This window comes from Cololabis saira, chromosome 15, assembly GCF_033807715.1.
Source record: "Cololabis saira isolate AMF1-May2022 chromosome 15, fColSai1.1, whole genome shotgun sequence".
Classification (NCBI taxonomy): Eukaryota; Metazoa; Chordata; class Actinopteri; order Beloniformes; family Belonidae; genus Cololabis; species Cololabis saira.
Genome location: NC_084601.1, coordinates 25,827,815 through 25,849,276, shown reverse-complemented (window position 1 = coordinate 25,849,276; position 21,462 = coordinate 25,827,815). Strand labels below are relative to the sequence as shown.

At 41.1% G+C, this 21,462-nt stretch overlaps 1 protein-coding gene across 1 annotated transcript in view; it reads left to right on the top strand.

The window, feature by feature from the left end:
- The window catches only part of LOC133461250 (retinoic acid receptor beta-like), a 104,429-nt gene extending 84,542 nt beyond the window's left edge, over positions 1–19,887 (top strand). Inside the window, exons 6-8 of the mRNA XM_061742097.1 lie at positions 11,149–11,353; positions 15,357–15,515; positions 19,311–19,887. Of these exons, the coding sequence (XP_061598081.1) occupies positions 11,149–11,353; positions 15,357–15,515; positions 19,311–19,525 (579 nt within the window). The 3' untranslated portion in view covers positions 19,526–19,887. The remainder of the gene's footprint in view (positions 1–11,148; positions 11,354–15,356; positions 15,516–19,310) is intronic.
- Positions 19,888–21,462: the final 1,575 nt, after the last annotated feature.

Here is a 21,462-nt window from a genome sequence, read left to right as displayed (position 1 = left end):
GTTGCAGGATTTTGGACGAGCTGGAGGTTTTTTTAGTGAATTTTAAGGACAACGTCTGGTACATCCGAAAGACTCTTCATTCACATTAAAAACTTTGGATTTATCATCTATAAATGTGACTTAAATCAGTCTAATGCAATATCTCTAATCCCAATAACGTGTTCAAGTCTGTAGTAAAATGTTGTGATCAATCGGCATCAAAAGTAGCACTTACGTACAGTAGATCCAAAAGGACAATCACAGATATAAATCTACTATCAGGTTCAAAACAGAAATAAACCAAAACATTTTTAGATTCTATACCATACTAAACTTAATTAATCTGTTATTTTATACAAATTTATTTTAATACAACCTCTATTGGTATGAAACTAGAGTTACTAATATTGTATTGGCTTTCTGATAATAGATCCTCCTAAAAGTTATGCACTATAGCTACAAAGTCACATTTGCACAGGAAAAAAACACATTGGGGAGATATATCTTTATATTTTTATACACTATATTTATTGCACATGTATGAGCATGCAGAGCAGTGCTTGATATTGCTGAAATAAGTAAAGCCTTCTATAAAAAAAAAAGGCTTAACTGGATGGCAACATATGTTTCTAAAAACAATATCTATATCACTCACCATTAATGGCACTTTCACAGATGTGCAAGTTACTCATTGCAAGTGCACTATACCCCCAATACCGTGATTGCTGGCGTTTAAACTGTGTAAGTACCATAAGCCAGATGGTCACCCCCCTCGTTAGCCTGGAGAACAGAATCAGACATTCCTTTCAGAGTATCCTTTCATTGAAACAAATTTCTCCATGAAACCAAAGGTGGCGTTTGTATGCCCTTCTCCTCCAAAGTCAGTCAACAGTTTCACCTGTGAGTCTAATTTGCATTCAAATTCATATTTGTATGGTATGCAAAGCTGTCCAAATTATCTCAAAAGAGACATCCAACTGAAGAGGTGGCCGGAATAAAATAGCATGGCTTTGTTCCACACACTAAAACTGGCTGCTATAACCACAAAGCTTCCCTCTGTGGAGACAAAGGGAAGCTACTGTGTAACTTTGTGGGATTTTGACCACAGCATGTGATAGACATTGATTTGATTGATTGATTGATTTGATTTTTATTTTGTACATGTAAAAGACAACAATTAAAGAGAAGATAAGAAAACAAAACAAAGCAAACAAAAAAAACAAAACTCCCATTCACTAATCATTTATTAACACGTATTTATACTAACTATACTATAATTATACTCACACACTCACCTATACATACATACACATAGTTGAATATTCTATATATTTGTACAAGCAAAGCCCATATAAATATTTATATATACTTATTAACACCATACTATCTCTATATTAACTCCATCTGCTCTATATATATCTATATACACACATATACACATACATATTCACACACATACATACACACACATATACATACACATACACCCATATATATATATATATATATATATATATATATATATATATATATATATATATATATATATATATATATATATATACAGGGCCGCCGCAAGGGGTGTGCGAACCGTGCGACCGCACGGGGCCTCGCGCCCCAAGGGGCCTCGCGCTATGGGCCGTTTTTTTTTTTTTTTTTTTTTCAAATTTTTTTTTTCAAAAATTATTTTTTTTTTTCGTTTTTTTTTCGTTTTTTCCCTTATAAATATCAACAGTCACGTTCCATTACACCTTAATGTGTACTAGTCTGTGCATATCAATAAATATATGTGCAATGATGCGCGTGTCTGTTGTTCAATACAGCTGCGTCAGACCAAGCGCATTGACACAAGGTGCTCTGATCCAGACGGGTGGAGTGTGGAACAAACTGTCACACAATGTCGAGAGAACGAGACAGAATCAGGAAATTTCCATCAGGGGATGAAAAAAGAAAAAAAAATAAAGAAAATGGAAGAGTTTAATGCCTCTCTGAAAGGCTTGTTTGATAAATTTGTTACAACCGTGGGGCCCAGTGTCGAGGCAAGCCAAATGATGATGAGGCAGGGGAAGGTATCCAGTATTTTGCTAATTGGAGAGTTAAAATTGCGCATAGTCACCCGATCCGACGCGAAAAACCCAAAAAATTTCGCGCGCGCTCGCTACGCTCACGTGCGAGGGCCACTCCCAACCGTTTCGCACAGGGCCTCGCAAATCTCCCAGGCGGCTCTGTATATATATATATATATATATATATATATATATATATATATACATACACATATAATTAGCTGCCCATTTCTGTACATAAATATAAACAAATCTAACCATTGCTTCTAATGACTTCATCAAATTGTGAAAAAAGACATACCATATCTTCTTTATTGACAATTTCATCTTTATAGTGGCCGTGTGCTACAATATTTAGATTTTGGCATTTACATGGGAAATTGAATTCCTCTTTAATTCAGAATTAAAATTAAATCAAATTTAAAATTATTAAAAATTACCATATAAACACCTAATTCCGAATGAAAATGGCCATTCCGAATTAAACTTAATTCCGAAGTAAGTGGCTGGTTTATTCCGATTCTAAATCCGAATAGAATAATTCCGCGACCATGTATACACTCATTCCGCTTTAAATTAATTCCGGTCTTTCTGCGCTGCTCGTTCCCTCGCCCGTCTGTCGCGATGATGCTTATATTCCACACTGGGCTTGTTTTCATAACAAAGTTTCAAGATGGCAGCACGCAGTAAACGGTGGTCAAGAGCAGAGACAATTTATTTAATAAATAGCTTGGAGGACCTGGAAATAATTAAAAGAACAGATGGCAGGAAAAATAAAAATTGCTAATCGAGTAAGTTTGTTTTCTTCCGGTAGACGTAAATATGTAAAGACATCCACCCCCCTATCCAATCAGAACCCTTCCCAACCCCCAGACCTTAAGTGGAATTGGATAAAGCCGATCAAATGTGTTTTCCATGTAAACCTCAATTCGGAATTAACTGTGAATTAATTGTGAACTGTGAAAAAAAGTGTCTGAAACTTTGCACTAGTGGGAGAGAATTTTATATTTTATTTTCACCTTTATAAATACCTTGATGTTTACCTGGACAGCAGACTGGACTGGAGATACAACATCAATGCTGTTAATAAAGACATAGCAGAATTTACTTCTTAAGGGATCTTAGGTCTTTCAGCTTTTGTAGAAAGATGTTGAAGATCTTCTATAAGTCTGTTGTGGAAAGTTCAGTCACATCTGCAGTATTTTTCTAGAGGGAGCAGCACCAGAGCCTGTGACTTCAATAACTTGAATAAACTGATAAAGAAGGCTGGCTCTGTTCTGGGGACTGTTCTGGGCCTCTGGAGATGATTGTGCAAAGGAGGACATTTCATAAAATGAAGAAGATCATCGAAAACCCTGAGTATCCTCTTCACAACACAGTGTTTAAGCAACAGTGTCTTTTGTCTGAGGTTCTTCGGATCCATTGCAACACACACTGCTACAGGAGATCCTCCCTGCCCACAGCAATAAACCTGTTCAGTCACTCTTTGGACAGACTATTCCAACAATCAAATTCCTACGGAAGAGTATTAGGGCCATGCAGGAGAAAAAATATTTGAGAGGGGAAGATTTTTTTTTATTGTGCACCTTGAGAAAAAAGTCAAAATGTCGAGAAAAGGGTATAAATGTCGAGATTAATGTTTCGACTTATTTCTCGAAATGCATAAGGAAAAAAAATTCTTCCTCCTCTAAAATATTATTTTTATTTTTCTCCTGCCTGGTCCTAATACTCTTCCGTAATTTCCGTTCGGAGATAAATAAAGTATTTTTTAATTTGATTTGAATATATATATTGAATATTTAACAACAGCAAGATGGCCAACGTTAATTCTAAATTGCAGAGAAGTCCTGCCTCAGCCAACCAACAAAGTAGCATTGCTAGCAAGCTAACAACCCTGGCAGTTACATCCCCTGACGCAGAAGCAAGCAGCGACAGTGCACCTGCAGACTCCATCTCAATTGGTTGCAGAACTTTGTAAACAATGTGCCACCTTCAGAGAGGATATGACCACGTTAAGCCAAGAGATAATTCAGCCTCTGCAGACATCAGTGGATGGGCTACGTAATGAAGTAAGCTCTTTTCAAGGCTGACTCATTGCAGTGGAAACCTTGACAGGGGTAACCTACGTAAAACGGACTGTGTTGTGCAAGTTCCTACTACTCATGAACTAGTTCAAAATTCAGTTCACATTGTTTAAAAATGAATAGTTCACGTTCATAGTTCACCATTTTCACTTTGAACTAGTTCAAATTCAGTTCATTTCAATATTTTTAGGTGAGAAGTACGAATGAAACGCCCCCCTGTCCTAAAACCGTTCACTGTATACAATCATGTATCGTCCTAGTGGCTTTTCAACTTCACTCAGAGGCTGTAAATCTCCAACAATGTAGTCTATTATCAGTTTGTCTACCTGTTGCTGGGAAATCAAACCCCTGAAGGTGCAGCAGTGGGACTGGGGTCGTTTGGGGCTGTTGGGTCTTCTTGGTCTTTCCTGATGACTTTTTTTGACTTTTTGTCAAGGACTTGCTGATATTTTCTCACACTGGACGGATGCTTTAACTCCACATGACGTTTCAAACGTGAAGTTGACGAGGCAGACGCTCGGACTTGTTTTCTCAGCGCAGGTGGACATCATTTGCACAGAAAGGTTAGATTTTTACCGTCGGACTCTTTGGGAGACAATGTGTAAAATTCCAGCAGATAATGATAAGCGGATCATCATCTGACGGCTCGCTGATGCTGCGTCTGCATCATCTCTCTCTTCACTGGTCATGTAAAGACTGCACCGGGTTCGGACCACTGTTGCCATGGAGCTGGTGCCCGTTGTTGTGCTAGTGTGCACTGAATTGTGGGTAATGTAGTGTGAAGTCGTCGTCTTGTCGAGTATTTTAAATGTGCGCCGCCTGCTGGTGAAATATATTCCGTAATAATTGGACCTAAACAGTGAAGCTGAAACTCACATAATCTGAACAGTTCAAATTCCATTTCGTGATCTGCAGAATGAACAAGTTCACATTCAAGTTCTTCATTTGGAAATGAACGTATTCAATGAACGCGTTCATTTGAACTCGTTCATGCACAACACTGAAAACGGACTGACGAGATGAAGCCACCGTCAAATCCCTTTAGGCTCAGAACGTGAACCTGCTGGATTGCCTTGAACATTTGGAAAACAGATCTTGCAGAGCCAACCTGCACATCATGAATCTAGCATAATGGAGTGAAGATGGCCATGGCCCTACCACTTCATTTCAGGTATTGCAAGGAACACAGCAGCGCACAGGTATCTCACCCTTACCCCACACATAAAGGTTTGCTGGGCTTGGTAGGGCATCATATACAGCCTGGATGAGGAACCAAATGCGATGAAAGTCTCCCTGCATGATGTTTGTTCAGGTGACCTTGTGTTGTAAGATGCTCTCCCACTTTGTCTGCCATCTGAGCCCTGCTCTCCTGCTCACTCACCCTCCCTCCACATCCGACTCCCCCTCTTTCTGAATTAGCTGGTATCTCATTTTCGCAGAAGTTCCCATCATGTCCTTCTGCTTTCGGTGAAACTCTGCCACTTCCACTGCTTTCTCTGACCAACATTTCCTCTCTGTCCTTAATGCTGGCTGCTTTGTTGTAGTTAGATTGTAATCCACAGGGATTAAGACCATGGAAGCAGACAACAGATTAACAAACTTGCAGAAACATCTTTCAATTAATATTTTGCAAAGTCAGCAACTGCCCCTACTGGCCACACAGAGAAGCAATAGATAAAAGGTCAAAGAGCTGCACAGTTGCAGCAGTGTTGTTTCCATCATTCTATTGTCAGCCTGGCATGTTTTTACCCATCTATGGTTTTTAATCTGAAATGGGAGCAAATTCAGCTACAAGATTTATTTACACTTAATATTAGGGACGTCCCTACGTATTTTAATTTGTGTACTCGCCAATAAAAAGTACCGATCCGATACTTCTACCACAAAAATAACTAGGCTAAAAATGCAATGAAAAATGCAATGAATTGGAAGACAGGTTTTATTTGCAACAGAAATTCAATTTTTAACAAAACTCAGCCGGCCGGTCTTTCCTCCACGCTTTAGTCTTATCGCAGGTACATCAACTGCGCATGTGCAGTGCTTCACCTGAAGCTGTCCGTGTGAAACAACATAAACAATCAAATAGAATTTAAAAAACAGGCTAAATGAAATGATGTTACACACTCTTTCACAGTAGGTGGCGGTATGCAACTTAAAGTTGGTTGCGATCCGCCAATAAGATAGAGAAGAAAAAGAAGAAGAACATAAACAATCCCATTGTTACAGTCCGGTTATATAGAGTGATACATGAGTGAGACTGGCAGCGCCGTTTCAGGCAAGATAGTGACAATTAATGCAAGCGGGACGTCAGCAGTGTGGACATATTTCAAAATAAGGGACAACGACAGAAGCAAGACAGACTGCGGGCTGTCGGCGCGGCTAATGCGGCTAACCGGAATTTAACAATGGGATTGTTTATGTTGTACTGTGAGTTACGTGGAGTGTTTAATAAAGTTCCCTGTGAGTAACGGTAATACTCAACCGTCCAGTTTGTATAATTAAGGAAGATAGAATTTACTGAAACATGGAACAGCTGGCTACAGCCACAGAGCAGCAGCTCTGCTGCTGCTGCTCAGCCAGTCTGCAGACTGACCCAGGGAGCCGTGGGGCGGCTCAACATCACCCCCTAGCTGCGCTAACCAGTAACTACAACAACAATGAAGTATCGGTGCGTGGTATCGGAGAATTTTTGCGAGTACGAGTATATGAGAGCAGTATCGGCCCCGATACCAGTATGCAAGGTTGGATGGAACGCTGGTAGAGCCAGGCCTATAATCTATCCTGGCATGACTTGTTGACCGCGATGAGCCAACGTTACAGCTCTTTATTGGACTTTGTTGGACTGAATGGCAGTAGTGGCTTTTGAGATCTTTTAGATTTAAATAACAAAATGGGAACCGCAAATCCACGTTTCGGTGCCTGGAATCCAGTTAATCCTCTGAATTGCAGCGATACATTTGTCTCTAATAAGCTTATTTTTCGGCAGTCTGTAAAATGATAACTCTGATTTCTTGCTAAATCTATGAGTACAGTCGATTGCACAACAACTCTTTCCCATTTTAGATGTTTTCCAGTTGCTCAAACTGAAAGTTTACGCTGCCACTCAGTCTTTCTGCCACTCAGTGGGCGAAACCCGCTGTGAAGTCGCATCTATGACGTCATGCGCATTCCCTCTATACTGCATACTATCCCCCCTCTCTACCTCCTTCCTGTCTAACTACTTGCTCAATAATTTTCAATCTAACAGTCACTTACTCAATTATGCATTAACTAGACATTCATTATTAATTCACAAACCCATACACTATAAGTCACCAATATGTTATCAAAGGTGATTAAAGTGGCAGCTCATATTCCCCCTGATCTATGGAGTATACATGATCTTTTTTTTATGCTGAGAGACTTGTAAAGGCTATGATTAATGCATGAAGTATAAATGAGTTTGAAATGAGCATAAATGTAAGCAGTTACACACAGCCAGATATCTGAAGGCTGATAAAACAGAAAATGTACTGGCCATACAAATAGAATCCAGTGTTTCAAGTTAGCATAATGTTTTGTTAGCTCAGGTTCTGTGACATGGCTGCATGATGGGTTTGTGAATTTTTATGGATCAAATCATACTTGTCAGATGTGACAAAGCAGTGGAGTGAACTCCCAGGGACACAGAGGTGTGAAGTTTAAGGCCACCTGTGATGACTTTCTGGCTGTTGCTCAGCCATCATCATCTGCTCACCATCTCATTTTTATGGTGAAGGGCACATATATTGTGCACAAGGACATGGTGAGGGAGTATCAGAGGAGAGATCAAACACCGTGTGTATGGATGTGTCTGTGTCTGTGTGAGTGCCGAGGCGCAGAACCTGGCCAGCCGCCGCCAGCCACCACCAGTAACCATGTTTTATTCTGTTTCATGTTGCAAACATTCCTGCCAATCACTGTCAGAACCAGCCCACTCAAATAGCTTCAAAGGCAACGGGAGTCTCGTTCACAGTCAGTTGTTTCATCTGGTGGATACATACCACACACACACACACACACACACACACACACACACACACACACACACACACACACACACACACACACACACACACACACACACACACACACACACACACACACACACACAAACACACACACACACACACGTAAATACACATCCGTAGTGCACTAGGTGGACACAAAGGTTTTCCTCTATGTTTACTGAAGCATACTCCTAAATTAAAATACTTACCTGCTGTACTCTACTGCCCTTATTTTTTAACGACTTGTGCTTTTTATAATTTTATCTCTTTTCTTATAATTTTATTTCATTTTATTTGTTATTTAAGCATACTCTTAAATTAAATACTTGTGATTTTTGAAAACCGCGCAAAGTTATGGATATGCCCTGAATGCAGGCATTGTGACGTAGAATTGTCAAATTGGTTTAATTCACCGCACAGAATCGGCACAGATTACTTTTGTAATACTGTATTTGACCCGGTCTTTGTACGTTTTGACCGTATAGAAACGTAATTCTTGCCATTGTAAGAAAGAGATGTGTACCTGCTGTACTCTACTGCCCTTACTTTTCAACAACTTGTGCTTTTTATTATTTTACCTCTTTTTTTATCATTTTATTTCATTTTATATATTATTAACTGTTTAACTGTGTCTTGCCGCTTTTAATGTTGATGTAAAGCACTTTGATTTACCTTGTGTTGAATTGTGCTATATAAATAAACTTGCCTTGCCTATGAGAGCGCACAAGGTCACTGCCTTTTCTGTGGCCAGGACGTCAGCAGCAGACAGCAGACATCCACACAGGCAGGTGGAAGCAGCAGTGGGATGATCAGAGGGGGGGACTGCAGGTCAGCATGCAGCTCCCGAAGCTCTGGCCTGCAAACAGACACAAAAGAGAAAAAAGGGGGCCAGCACAAGAAACTACAGGAACGATGGACAAAAATGATGGCTATGAGATACTTATAATAAATAAAAAATGGAAGAGGAGAAGAGAAGAAGAAGAGAGGAGAAGAGAAGAAGGTTGAGAGGCACCACCCAGTGGATCATGTCAGTGTCCCCCTGCAGCATAGGCCTATAGCAGCATATCTACCACAAAGCTATGTTTGAGACTAACTATTATATAGTCTTGTTCTATAAGGCACAGCACTTCCTGCGGAAGATGAGCAGGGCCTCCTGCCCCCCTCCCGTCACACATTCTACAGAGGGACCACTGAAAGCCTGCTGAGCAGCTGCATGTCCGTATGGGAGCTGCAGGGCTGCAGCCGTGAAGGCTCTGGAGAGAGCAGTGAGGACAGGGGAGAAGATAAACAGGACCTGCTTCGTCCTATCAAAGAAATTGCAGACAGCCGCTGCTTATCCAGAGCCCAACGGATCCTTTCTGACCCCACCCGCGGACTGTTCTCCCGCCTGCCGTCTGGAAAAAGGTTCTGTAGCATTTATAATCAGGCTACAATCAAGTGTGGGCTAGTGCAAGGCTCGACTCAAGGAGCTGATTGAAGGAAAATGAAACACTGAGACCAAGGTTTGAATTTAACTGCAGCTAAAGACAAAGGTCTTTCAAACAGTAACTAGATTAGTAATTTCAAATACTACTATTTAAAGTTGTTCAAATGAGTAGTGCTCCTTTTACTTCAGTTCTCAACCAGTCAAAAGTCAGTCAAGCCAAGTCAGGAAAGTCCAAGGCAGGCTTGAGGCCTGCTAACTGAGTTCTGGAACAAGGGCTCAAATCCTTCCTGCAGGTATTCAAGGTTCAGGGTTGGCTCGCCATCCAGTTAGATCAGTTTAAAGAAATTCAAACTTCCAATAAAGCCTGACCAATGCAGAATGAAGCACCATACACCACAGCAATAATCTTCAATGATTCAGCACCTCGGCTGTGGGAACTGGTCCAGGTGGTTTCCAGATTTCCTTCAAGGGCTTGATAGAAAATGTTTGGTGATGGTGGCAGCAACAGTGTCTGAGCAAATGAGGATGGGTGCAGTGTGGAGCCTGCATGCTTTGACCCAGGGTTCAAAGGGCGTTTCCAGTGGGAGTGTCTAGACAGTGAGGAAGTGGGCGTGTCCACAGGTAACAAGATTCACTCACTCATTGCACCAGGGTTACAGTTCTGTAGCATCCGCTGCAGAACATCCAGAGTCACCAACAGTTCCATCCCCCTGGCCATCAGACTGCTAAATGCCAAATAGCCTCCCCTCCCTGCTGCCACTATGTTTCTGCTTATTCCATATATTCTGTACATAAGATACATTTAGGTGCAATATTTTCTGACCATTGTAAATAAGACTATATTCATTCTATCTATTCTACCAACCATCTCCCTCCAGATAACTGCAATAATCCCAACTCCTGCTGCTACGATCTGTTTTATATTCTTGCTGTTTATGGAAGCTGAGCGATGACATTTTGTTGCATAAGAAACTCTAAGTCTAATACACGCACACACACACACACACACACACACACACGTACAATTTCCCTTAAGGTCCTTTTCAGAATATGACCCCCCAACAAAATGTTCAAAGAAACAATAGCAAGTTAAAACAAGTTAAAAAGAAACTCCCCTGGTTGGAGAAAAAAGCTTTTAAGCCAAACAGTTGCAGGAAAAACTCTTCCTGCCGAAGCCTGGGGCAGAGCAGGAAAAGAGGAGGGAGATAGCAAAGAGAAGATGAAGAACAGAGAGAGGAGAGGCAGTTTTATTGTCATACATGTCATACTACTTCATCAGGTGTACCTAATTAAGCAGCTGGCGAGTGTTTCGCCTTTTTTTATTTTTTATTTTTTGCCTTTTCCAGGTCCCTTCAAAGTTGTTTGTTGTTTATCCATGCACACAAACATGCATTGCTTTTTATTTTGAATACAAATTTAAAAAAATGTATTGATATATACACGACATAGACTATATGTGTAAACTAAGATGTGGAGCTGGGATTTTTGTTATAATCCTTTTGAAATGACACAGAGTTTAGGACAAAAAGCTGACTGCCTTTCTGCCTTCTCTGCCACTCTGTCAGATCCTGCGCATCTGTACGAGGTACACGCCGGACAAGGACACAATGACCTTTTCAGATGGACTAACCCTCAACCGGACACAGATGCACAATGCTGGCTTCGGCCCGCTCACTGATTTGGTGTTCACGTTTGCCAAGCAGCTTCTCCCCATCGAAATGGACGACACGGAGACGGGCCTCCTCAGCGCCATCTGCCTCATCTCTGGAGGTGGGAAACTGGAGTAGTGCCGGCCTGTTAGTCGAGGGACTGGTTGGGGGGCTACTGCAGGGGGACAGGAGAATACGAGAGGATAAGAGCCCAGATATACTTGCAGTGTGTGCTTGCGTTCACGTCCGTTCATGTCCGTTCGAGTGCACCACCAACTGCAACGTCGCTGGCGTAGTACGTGAGGAGAGCGCATCGTACCGGCGGTGACAGTAAACAGAGCAACAGTTGGAAAAGTGATTAAATATTTAGTAGTAGAGGTAGTAGCAGCAGATTAGAACAACAAACAAGTTAACATGACAACATTGGATGATGTAGGAGATTATAACATTGCTTTGGTTGCGATCTCGGCAAAGGAAACGGCGCCAGCAACCTCCGCGTCGTCACTTGTGGCCAGCTGGTATCAGACCGGGACCAGCTGGTATCTGACCGGGACCAGCTGGTATCTGAGCGGGACCAGCTGGTATCAGACCGGGACCAGCGCCACTGGCGGCCACAGCGAGAACTGCAGGACGCGTACGTGTTAAGTGTCTTTTTGAGAACGTGCACGTCGACGCGTCAAATGAACGCAGGATATGCGTGGCGGCCATGATGCGTACGCGGTCTGAACTGCAAGTATATCTGGGCTCTAACTCAGCAAGCGAGCGGACACAACACACCTGCATGCATCCTTCATTACACGTGGAACACGAGCTGTTAGCAGAAGCACAGAAACACGGTACTGTTATCATAGTAGAAGTAGCAAGAGTATTTTTACATGTAATCTAACAACCTTAGGCCAGGAGCGCCGGATTCATTTCAGAAGTGCGGGGACCAAAAAGTGTGTAAGTGTGTGAATGTGCGAGCATGCGTGTGTGCGCGTGTGTGCACGCGCGTGTGTGTGGCGGTGTAGCTTTACCCGTCTCTAAGTCACGACAACAATCTTCCACGCAGTCGGAGCCAGCACTAGGCTGTTTCTGTTCAGTTCAGGGCTCAGTTCAGTTCATTTGTTTTACCTAAAAGGCGGGAATGATTTAAATGTCTTTTTACCGTGTTGCAATATAGGGGCATTTGAGGAGTGATTCACGACTTAAGGCTGATTTATGGTTCCGCGTCAGACCAACGCAGAGCCTACGGCGTGGGCTCTGCGTCGATTTAACGCGGAACCATAATTCAGGCTTTACACCAACACATAGCCTACAGCGTAGGGTACGCGGCCACCCGCACGTCTATGCCGTAGGCTACGCCGTCGATTTAACGCAGAACCATAATTCAGGCTTTAAAAAGAATGTGAGAGGAGGGAAAAGTGGGGGGGGCAATGGCCCCCTGGCCCCCCCACTTCCGGCACAACTGCCTTGGGCTGAACTGAATAATAAATATTATTGCTGACTACCTTTGCTTTGAGATTTTGTCGCAGCAAAACATCTCGAAAAAAAAAGTGGCCATTGGCAACAAAAGGCTGAAAAAGTAAATGGTGCTAAAAGAAATGCCTTTTATAATATATGTTGTGACTAATTAGGTTCATTATTAACAGCTAAGTAACTTGATAGGGTTTTAAAAGAGCATCTTGGCGAGGCAGTCTCTGAGAAGTAAAAATGGACTGTTTCATCAATTTGCAAAGAACTATGTCTGTGAAACAATTCCCAAATAATTATTCTCAGCGTAAAATTGTGAGGACTTTAAATATTTGATCATCAAGGAGTACACAATAATCTGATGACATCTGTGTGTTCATGCAATAAGGCTTATAGTCAGGGCTGGATGCCCTTGATGTTGAGCCCCTCATGTAGCACCGCATCAAAGAAACCAACATGATTTCATCATGGAAATCACTACATGGACTCAACAACACGTCAAGAAAGTGAATACATTTGGCCACGTCTCCCACAAAGGCAGGTTCAGGTTCTAACGTGCAAAGGAGAAGCTATATACGAGTATGATCCAGAAACATTGTCATATAGACCAAAGCTCACTTGCACTGAAGTAAAGTGGAAAACTGCCCTGCGGTCACAAGAATCCATCCATCCATCCATCTTCTTCAGCTCATCTGTTACCGGGTCACAGGGACAGCAGCCTTAGCAGAGATGCCCAGACTTCCCTCACCCCAGACACTTCCTCCAGCTCTTCTGAGGGGAGTCCGAGACGTTCCCAGGCCAGCCGAGAGACATAGTCTCTCCAGCGTGTCCTGGGTCTTCCCCGGGGTCTCCTCCCGGTGGGACATGCCTGGAACACCTCCCTAGGGAGGTGTCCAGGAGGATCTGATACAGGTGCCCGGTAAATCGAGAGCTTTGCCTTTTGACTCAGCTCTTTCTTCACCATGACGGTCCGGTACACCGCCCGCGTAACCGATCCGTATTTCAATCTCACGCTCCATCTTTCCCTCACTCATGAACAAGACCCCGAGATACTTGAACTTGAGGTAGGACCACTCCAACCACCTGGAGAAGGTACATCACCTTTTCCCGGCGAGGGCAAGGGGGACACCCTGTGGAGGGTATAGAGCTGGTCCAGTGTTCCACGGCCGGGACGAAAACCGCATTGTTCTTCCTGAATCTGAGGTTTGACTATCAGCCGTATTCTCCTCTCCAGTACTCTGGCGTAGTCTACACCAGGGTCACAAGAATCAAAATTAAATGTATTTATTTATTTTATTTTATTTCTTTGTGGAAACGATGGAGACCACATCCTCCGGACTGGGACTAAGAGGGCCATCCTGCTTGTTACCAAACCTCAGTTCAAAGGCTTGGACCTCCAATGGTAGGGCTGCATTAGAGTTTATGGAAGGGGCAGCTGACAAATGTTGAAAGGTAGCATCAATACGGAAAGATATGTACAGGTTTTAGAGCGATGTGTGCTCCCATATAGATATCACTCTCAGGTATCTTTCAGATAAATCTTGGAGAATGAAAGACTGAAAAATTTAATTAAAGTTTGTTGCCTGGCTGCATCACACATTTACCAAGGTTCTTGATTTAAAGGCATAAATAGATATAAATGTATGGTGGCATCAAATCAAGTGGAATGAATGAACCGGGAGACACTATGCTTCCCTGCTGTCTATTCAGCACAAGCTGAAATCTATAAGCTAACAATTATAAAGATTGAAATAGAGATCACTTAAACAAGCAGCTTGCTGAGACTGATTGTCTGACATGCTGGAAATTGAAACATAGTTGGTTATGACTGTTGTTGAATGTATTTTTTTCTTTCTTTTTTTCTGTATTAGATCAGTTGTGAAGTTCTAGACTACAGATGAAATGAAATTGTGGACTGCTTTTCAGACTTTTTGACGACCTCAGATGAACTCTTAACTGTGCAGTGTTTTTGTTTTGTTTTGTGTTATGTTCTCATTTTGCTGTCTTCATTTTGTGGAATGTCTCTGCTTGTTTTGCAGAGTATTTTTAATTTGATATTCTCTTTATCGAGTGGAAATTTATTTGGTTTGCTTTTATTATGTTATGTTTAGTACTGTATTATTTTAAAATGTTGGCAGACCCCAGGAAGAATAGTTGCAGTCATGTTGTAGCTAATGGGGATTCTAATTAAACAATTAAACAAAACGCAAGTACATAACAGCAGCATCACTTAGCTTACTTGAACACTTCAACGACCATCCCAGTGAAAATGCTTGCTTTCCAAGATATCTGAGGCACGGCTACCTCCCTCATGAAAGGCGGACACACAGCTGCAGGCTTTTTTCCCACTCTAATTCTTTAAACGGTCATTCTGAGGACACATCCTGTGTTTCACAAGATTCAAATTAATTCTGCATTAAACTGAGGAGATTGCTGACTCCCAGCAATGGAAATGGGTGCTTTGGTCTGTGAGTCAGGATTTGCCTCGGTCCAGAGTGATGAGGGGCGTCAGGATGAAAGAAAAGCATGATGAAGTTTTTTTTTCTTTACATTTATCAGCTTCACACTGCAATATGTGTATTAGCCTCCAGCATCTACATCAGATAAAGTCAAGACATCAATTAGCCATTACTGACCTTGAAGTCTGACTTGATTTGCGTGCATGTGCACAGACCGTCAGGATCTGGAGGAACCCTCCAAGGTGGACAAGCTGCAGGAGCCGCTGCTGGAAGCTCTGAAGATCTATGTGAGGAAGCGTCGGCCCAGCAAACCTCACATGTTCCCGAAAACCCTGATGAAGATCACAGATCTGCGCAGCATCAGTGCTAAAGGTGCGAACACAAGTCCAGTCGTTAAAAAAAAAATGTTACAAATAGAATTTTCCCTTGCAGATAAAATAAGTATTCTGACGCTGATTCCAGGTCCAAATTCTGTTATGAAAAAACTCAGATCTGCTCCAGGTTTCATTTGATTTTGATTTGATTTGAAGATTTTATTTCAAACATGCATGATAAAAAAAAGAGTACAAAAAAGTTAAAAAAAAAAAACAGAATACAAATATGTATATACATGTATATATGTATATGTACAGCACTTGGGCAGACCTCAAGGATCCACCAACATGCTCGAAACGGAGTAGGATTGAAGTAAATACTTGTCCAGTCCTACCCCTGAATCTTACATACATTCTTACATATAACAAGACTTTCAATAAGCTTACTTACAAAACACACATACCTACTTTAATAACTGTTCTATACAGTGATATAATACTCAATTATATATAAATATAGTCAAAAACAAAACAAATCAAGGCAAACAAAAGAAAACAAAACAAACGCCCAGCATTAAGTTGTGCTACTATGTATGTTTGTACTAATAGAAGTAACTATAATGCATAGTATTACATTATCATTACTTTACAATAATACTACAATATAATAGAGAACAATAGACAGCAATGGTGTAACAATATACTTGATTAACTATATCAGAGTAGATATGCTATATATACACTGGTTCATATATTTACCTCCAATTATATCCATTTGTATCTTTTTTTAAATTGTGACATGTTTTGACTTTGTTTTAGCTCCATGCTCAGGCTGTTCCACAGTTTCACTCCGCAGGTCGACATACAGAAGCTCTTCAGTGTTGTGCGTCTGTTGAGAACTTTAGAATTAAACTGACCACTGAGGTTGTAGCCTCCCTCTCTTTCAAAAAATATCCCCAGGTTCAGGGGTTACCATTAGAAGTAGAAACTCTACCCACTTAAAGACTAAAAGATGGCATTTTTCCAGTCGTAAATAACAGAAGAGGACTATCACTCCTGTGGAGAGGGAGGTTGGATAGTTCCGCTGGAGGAGTAGCCGGCCCTCCGTGGGTGTTGAATTTCTCTTTGTGCAGCTTCTTCCAACATGCTATTCACTTCTTCTCTTTGCCTTTCCTAATAGTCTGTCACCAGAGCCGGCCCAAGGCATAAGCAAAGTAAGCGGCTGCCTAGGGCCCCGTGACCACTTAGATTAGAGTTAAAAAAAATAAAAATTAAAAATAAAATTATTTTTACCTCAATACACATATTGACGAGGTACTGTTTATCTAAGTTGAGGGATTTTAATTATAGTTCTAGTTTTTGTAGTACTTTGTTGTTCCATTTCAAATTGTTGCGCATTTCTGTTGCAGTTTATTTAAAAACAAAAATAAAGTAGATAACATGTTTACAGTAAATGGTTTATAAATGATCTATTTGATTATTTTGTTTCTTTTAGTAGGCCTACACTGTAGATGACACTCAGTATCACACTTAGTACTATATCACTTTAAATATTACATGTAAATCAACCCCAGGCCACTCTTGTAGCTGAATTTGCTTCCATTTCAGATTAAAAACCATAGATGGGTAAAAACATGCCAGGCTGACAATAAGATGATGGAAACAACACTGCTGCAACTGTGCAGCTCTTTGACCTTTTATTTATTTCTTTTCTGTGTGGCCAGTAGGGGCAGTTGCTGACTTTGCAAAATATTAATTGAAAGATTTTTCTGCAAGTTTGTTAATCTGTTGTCTGCTTTCATGGTCTCAATCACTGTGGATTACAATCTAACTACAACAAAACGTTCTTACATCTAGTTTTACAAGTGTATTTGTAATGACAGGGAAGAACATAAAATAAGTTTATAGTGGGTGTGTGAATGATCAATAATCAGTATTATTGGCAGTAATGGAGGGCCCCAAAATCTAATTTAGCTTAGGGCCCCATGGAGGCTTGGTCTGCCTCTGTCACTGTAAAGTGAAGGCAACTCAACCCATAAAATCTTTACAGAAAAAAAAATGTTTGTAGAGTACACATCTTGAAGGTTAGAGAGCCTGAAACTAAAGTTAGTTTGCTTTTAGTTTTAGAACAACAATGTGCAGTGTCAACGACTTTTTATGGTTTAAGAACCAACTGAAAAGTCCAGGACTAAGGCTACGTTCGCTCTGGGGGCAAAAGTTAGGCAAAGCAAGTTTATTATAGAACAATTCAACACAAGGTAAATCAAAGTGCTTACATCAACATTAAAAGCGGCAAGACACAATTAAACAGTAAACAACAAATAAAATGAAATAAAATGATAAGAAAAGAGGTAAAATAATAAAAAGCACAAGTTGTTAAAACGTAAGGGCGGTAGAGTACAGCAGGTACATCTCATTCTTAAAATTGCAAGAATTACGTTTCTATACGGTCAAAACGTACAAAGACCTGGTCAAATACAGTATTACAAAAGTAATCTGTGCCGATTCGTACGGTGAATCAAACCAATTCGAAAAAAGTTACCCAAGTTTTGTTTTATTATCTTTTTTTCCCCCCAAATCAGACCTGGGTCACTTTCATAAGTGGAGCTTCGGTCTGAACCGTCAGATTGCATCTCATCTGTCTTTGACGTCACTGTGATGTGATTCATGTCACAATTCTGCCCTGATGGGATTATTTGGGATGAAATCTGCTTCCTATAAACCCGGTCATGTCGTGGTCCTCCACTCCTGGCTCCGATCCCCCCCCCCCCCCACTCGTCACTAGATGTTGATGCCGTCCCTCCACACGTGGCCAATGTTTAAAATGTTGCGCTCTTTTCCTTCAGGTTTCTTCACATTAGAATTAGTTTATTAATTTTTCGCAGACATTTCATCACGATCACAGGAGTTTTGCTAAGGTTTTACTTGTGTATGCACCACTTATTTGTGGACATTTGACTTAAACAGATTTGATGGGAATATGTGCTCAACGTGTAAATGTGGTAGTTGATGTATGAGGGGAAAAGTTTGGTCTTTACGTAATTCAGCATTATGTAATAGAGGGAATACGCATGACATCACAGATGCGACTTCACAGCGTGTTACGCCCACTGAGTGGCAGAAAGACTGAGTGGCAGAAAGACTGAGTGGCAGCATAAACTTTCAGTTTGAGCAACTGGACAACATCTAAAATGGGAAAGAGCTGTTGTGCGATCGACTGTACTCATAAATTTAGCAAGAAATCGGAGTTATCGTTTTACAGACTGCTGAAAAATAAGCCTAAGAGAGACAAATGGATCACTGCAATTCACAGAAACAACTGGATTCCAGACACCGAAATGTGGATTTGTGGTTCCCATTTTGTATCAGGTAATGTAGGATTTTTGGGTAGCTAACGTTAAACGGTCAAATCACAAAGTTCGGTGTCCTCATCACTTTAATTTCCCCAACAAATCCTGCCTTGAAGTAGGACCAAGCGTTAAGACTTTTGTATTCCTTCAAGCTTTGCTTTGTGTATTACTCCGGCATAGAAATTAAGTACATATAAATATCAGGAAACTGGATTTGTGGCCAAATATCAATGTCCATGGACCACTGGTTCTTGGGGTAACTGTACGGGTCACTGTCAAGTCCAACTGCCTTTAATTTAAGCTGATAATTGGCTGTTATCCCGTCTTCTCCACTAGTTGCAGCCATTTTTGCCACTCAGTGTGAGTAAGGGGGCTGGTCCAGTGGGGAAGTGATGTCAATGCAGACCCTCTATTATTTTAAGACACAAGAGCATTATTTTTAAGCAAGTTAACAAGGTAAGCTCAGCTTCCGAACTCTTCTTGATGTGTTTGTCGTCCTGCAGGAGCCGAGCGGGTCATTTCTCTGAAGATGGAGATTCCTGGCTCGATGCCGCCTCTCATTCAGGAGATGCTGGAGAACTCAGAGGGCCAGGACGGCCAGAGCAGCAGCAGCACTTCCGCAGAGGCTGCAGGAAGCCCCGGCAGCCCCGCCGAGGAAACCGCAGAGTCCCTGGACAATGAAGGAGAAACAGCTCCGCTGTCCAGCGACGAGCCCTAAGAGGTGCCCAAAGGTGCCTCGGAAACTCTCTGACCTTTATTTGCACAAAAAAGAACAGCTGACAAAGCGCTCGCTCCCTATAACTCCCTTACTCCCTCCTTTTGCTTGGTATGATGTTAACTTTAAATCTTCATTCTATTTTCCTGTTCAGTTCACTCAAAGTTTTTTGACAACGTGGAGGCCTCAAAGGATCAGTGCTTTGTGTATACGTTAACTTGAGTTCCTATTTGGTGTGCTGTCTCTGGGACCAGGACTATGAAAAGACAACCGCCAGAGATGATACCTCTCAGGTCTCCTGTGTAAAATTTAATCTGCATGACGGGAGTTTGCTAAGTGGTTTCGCTTTCTCTCTCTCAGTTTCTCAATCATCTCTTCATCTATCGTTATGTTGGCATTCATACATTATATATATATATATTTATGTATATATATATTTATACCACGGTCTGTGTCAATACTGGATTCTGATTGGCTGGCAAGTTCGGTCAAATTGCCTGATAACTTTAATACCATTGCGCTGGATCAACTGCCAGGTGGTAACCACGGCAACGGAGATTCAGAGAAGAAGAGCCGGCCACCGCAGGACGGTGACATGAGTGATTTTGTCATTTCTTTTAATTTATTTGGGGAATTTAACAATTTTGATGACTGGGATGCAGAAGAGGAGAGAAAAGAAAATAGCCGAGCGAAGCTGAGTGGACTAGAATATCCCCCGTTACCAAGGAAACTGAGTTATGGCTCAAAAAAAACTTTGTAACTTACCAGGTTAGAATGGCTGCAGACGGGAGATTAAATAGTCCGCTCAGCCGCTCAGGAGTGGCTTGTTATAAAACTAATGATTTCAACTGAAAACACATTAAAGCATGAATAACTGATTTAATATTTATGTTTTTTGGTAAGTGACCGTGGTATAAGCGGGATAATGCCCTTCGAGGTGTACATTATCATAAAAAACGGAGGCAACTTTGCAGTCGTCCATATATTTATGTTAATGGACACCTCGTTGGGCATTATCCCTTACGTATATATATATATATATATATATATATATATATATATATATATATATATATATATATCACTGTATGGTTTGTTCTCTGTTTTTATGATGAATTTTGTGGTGCTTTTTTCATTGTCTCTAATATTATCTTTGCGATAATGCATCAAGGTTTAAAATAGGACTAATTCTAAGTCCTTCAAAATGTTGTCTAGAATGTTATTGCACATAGACATGGAAGTCAAATATTTTATATTTGTTCTTATATTTAAAACGTTTTCTTTGTTTGTTTTTTTTGGTCTTTTACAACACTTACTGGTCCATGCCTGTACACGACTGGTGTACATCCACACCACCAAAATGCAGAGCTTCTCTCCATCTCTACAGTCTGTTCAGCTGTTCCCTCAGGAGAGAAGCTCAGCAGCAAGAAGCCTTTGATACACACTCATCAGACTGCATCTGCTTCACTTTCCAGCCTCAACGTGGACAAACATGATCTAACTGATCGGATTTAAAATACACTTAATCAACACATACCGGGACTGTCTCTGCACTACAGCGGCAGCTAATGCACTTACTAACTTAATGATTAAAAAAAAATTACATTTAAAAAAAGGACATTATGTTGCCCAGAAATAGTACTCTTATACAAAAATTCCCAAAATGTTTACATGTGTCCCATTCACATGAGGAATTGGATGATTCTATGTGGATGAATATCTGTTATATATGCACCGAGAAGCTCCTCCTTTGGTGCATCCGAAATGCCATACTAAACAGTATATACTCAAAAAGTATACTTAAGTTCGGCACACTTTAGAGTAAACGTCAGTAGTATGCATTAATTCGGACGTACTACTCAGAGCCACACGGCACTTCCTGCCGTTGGGAGGGGGAGTTGTTGCCATGGTAACAACTACTGCAACAGCAGCAGTAGCAG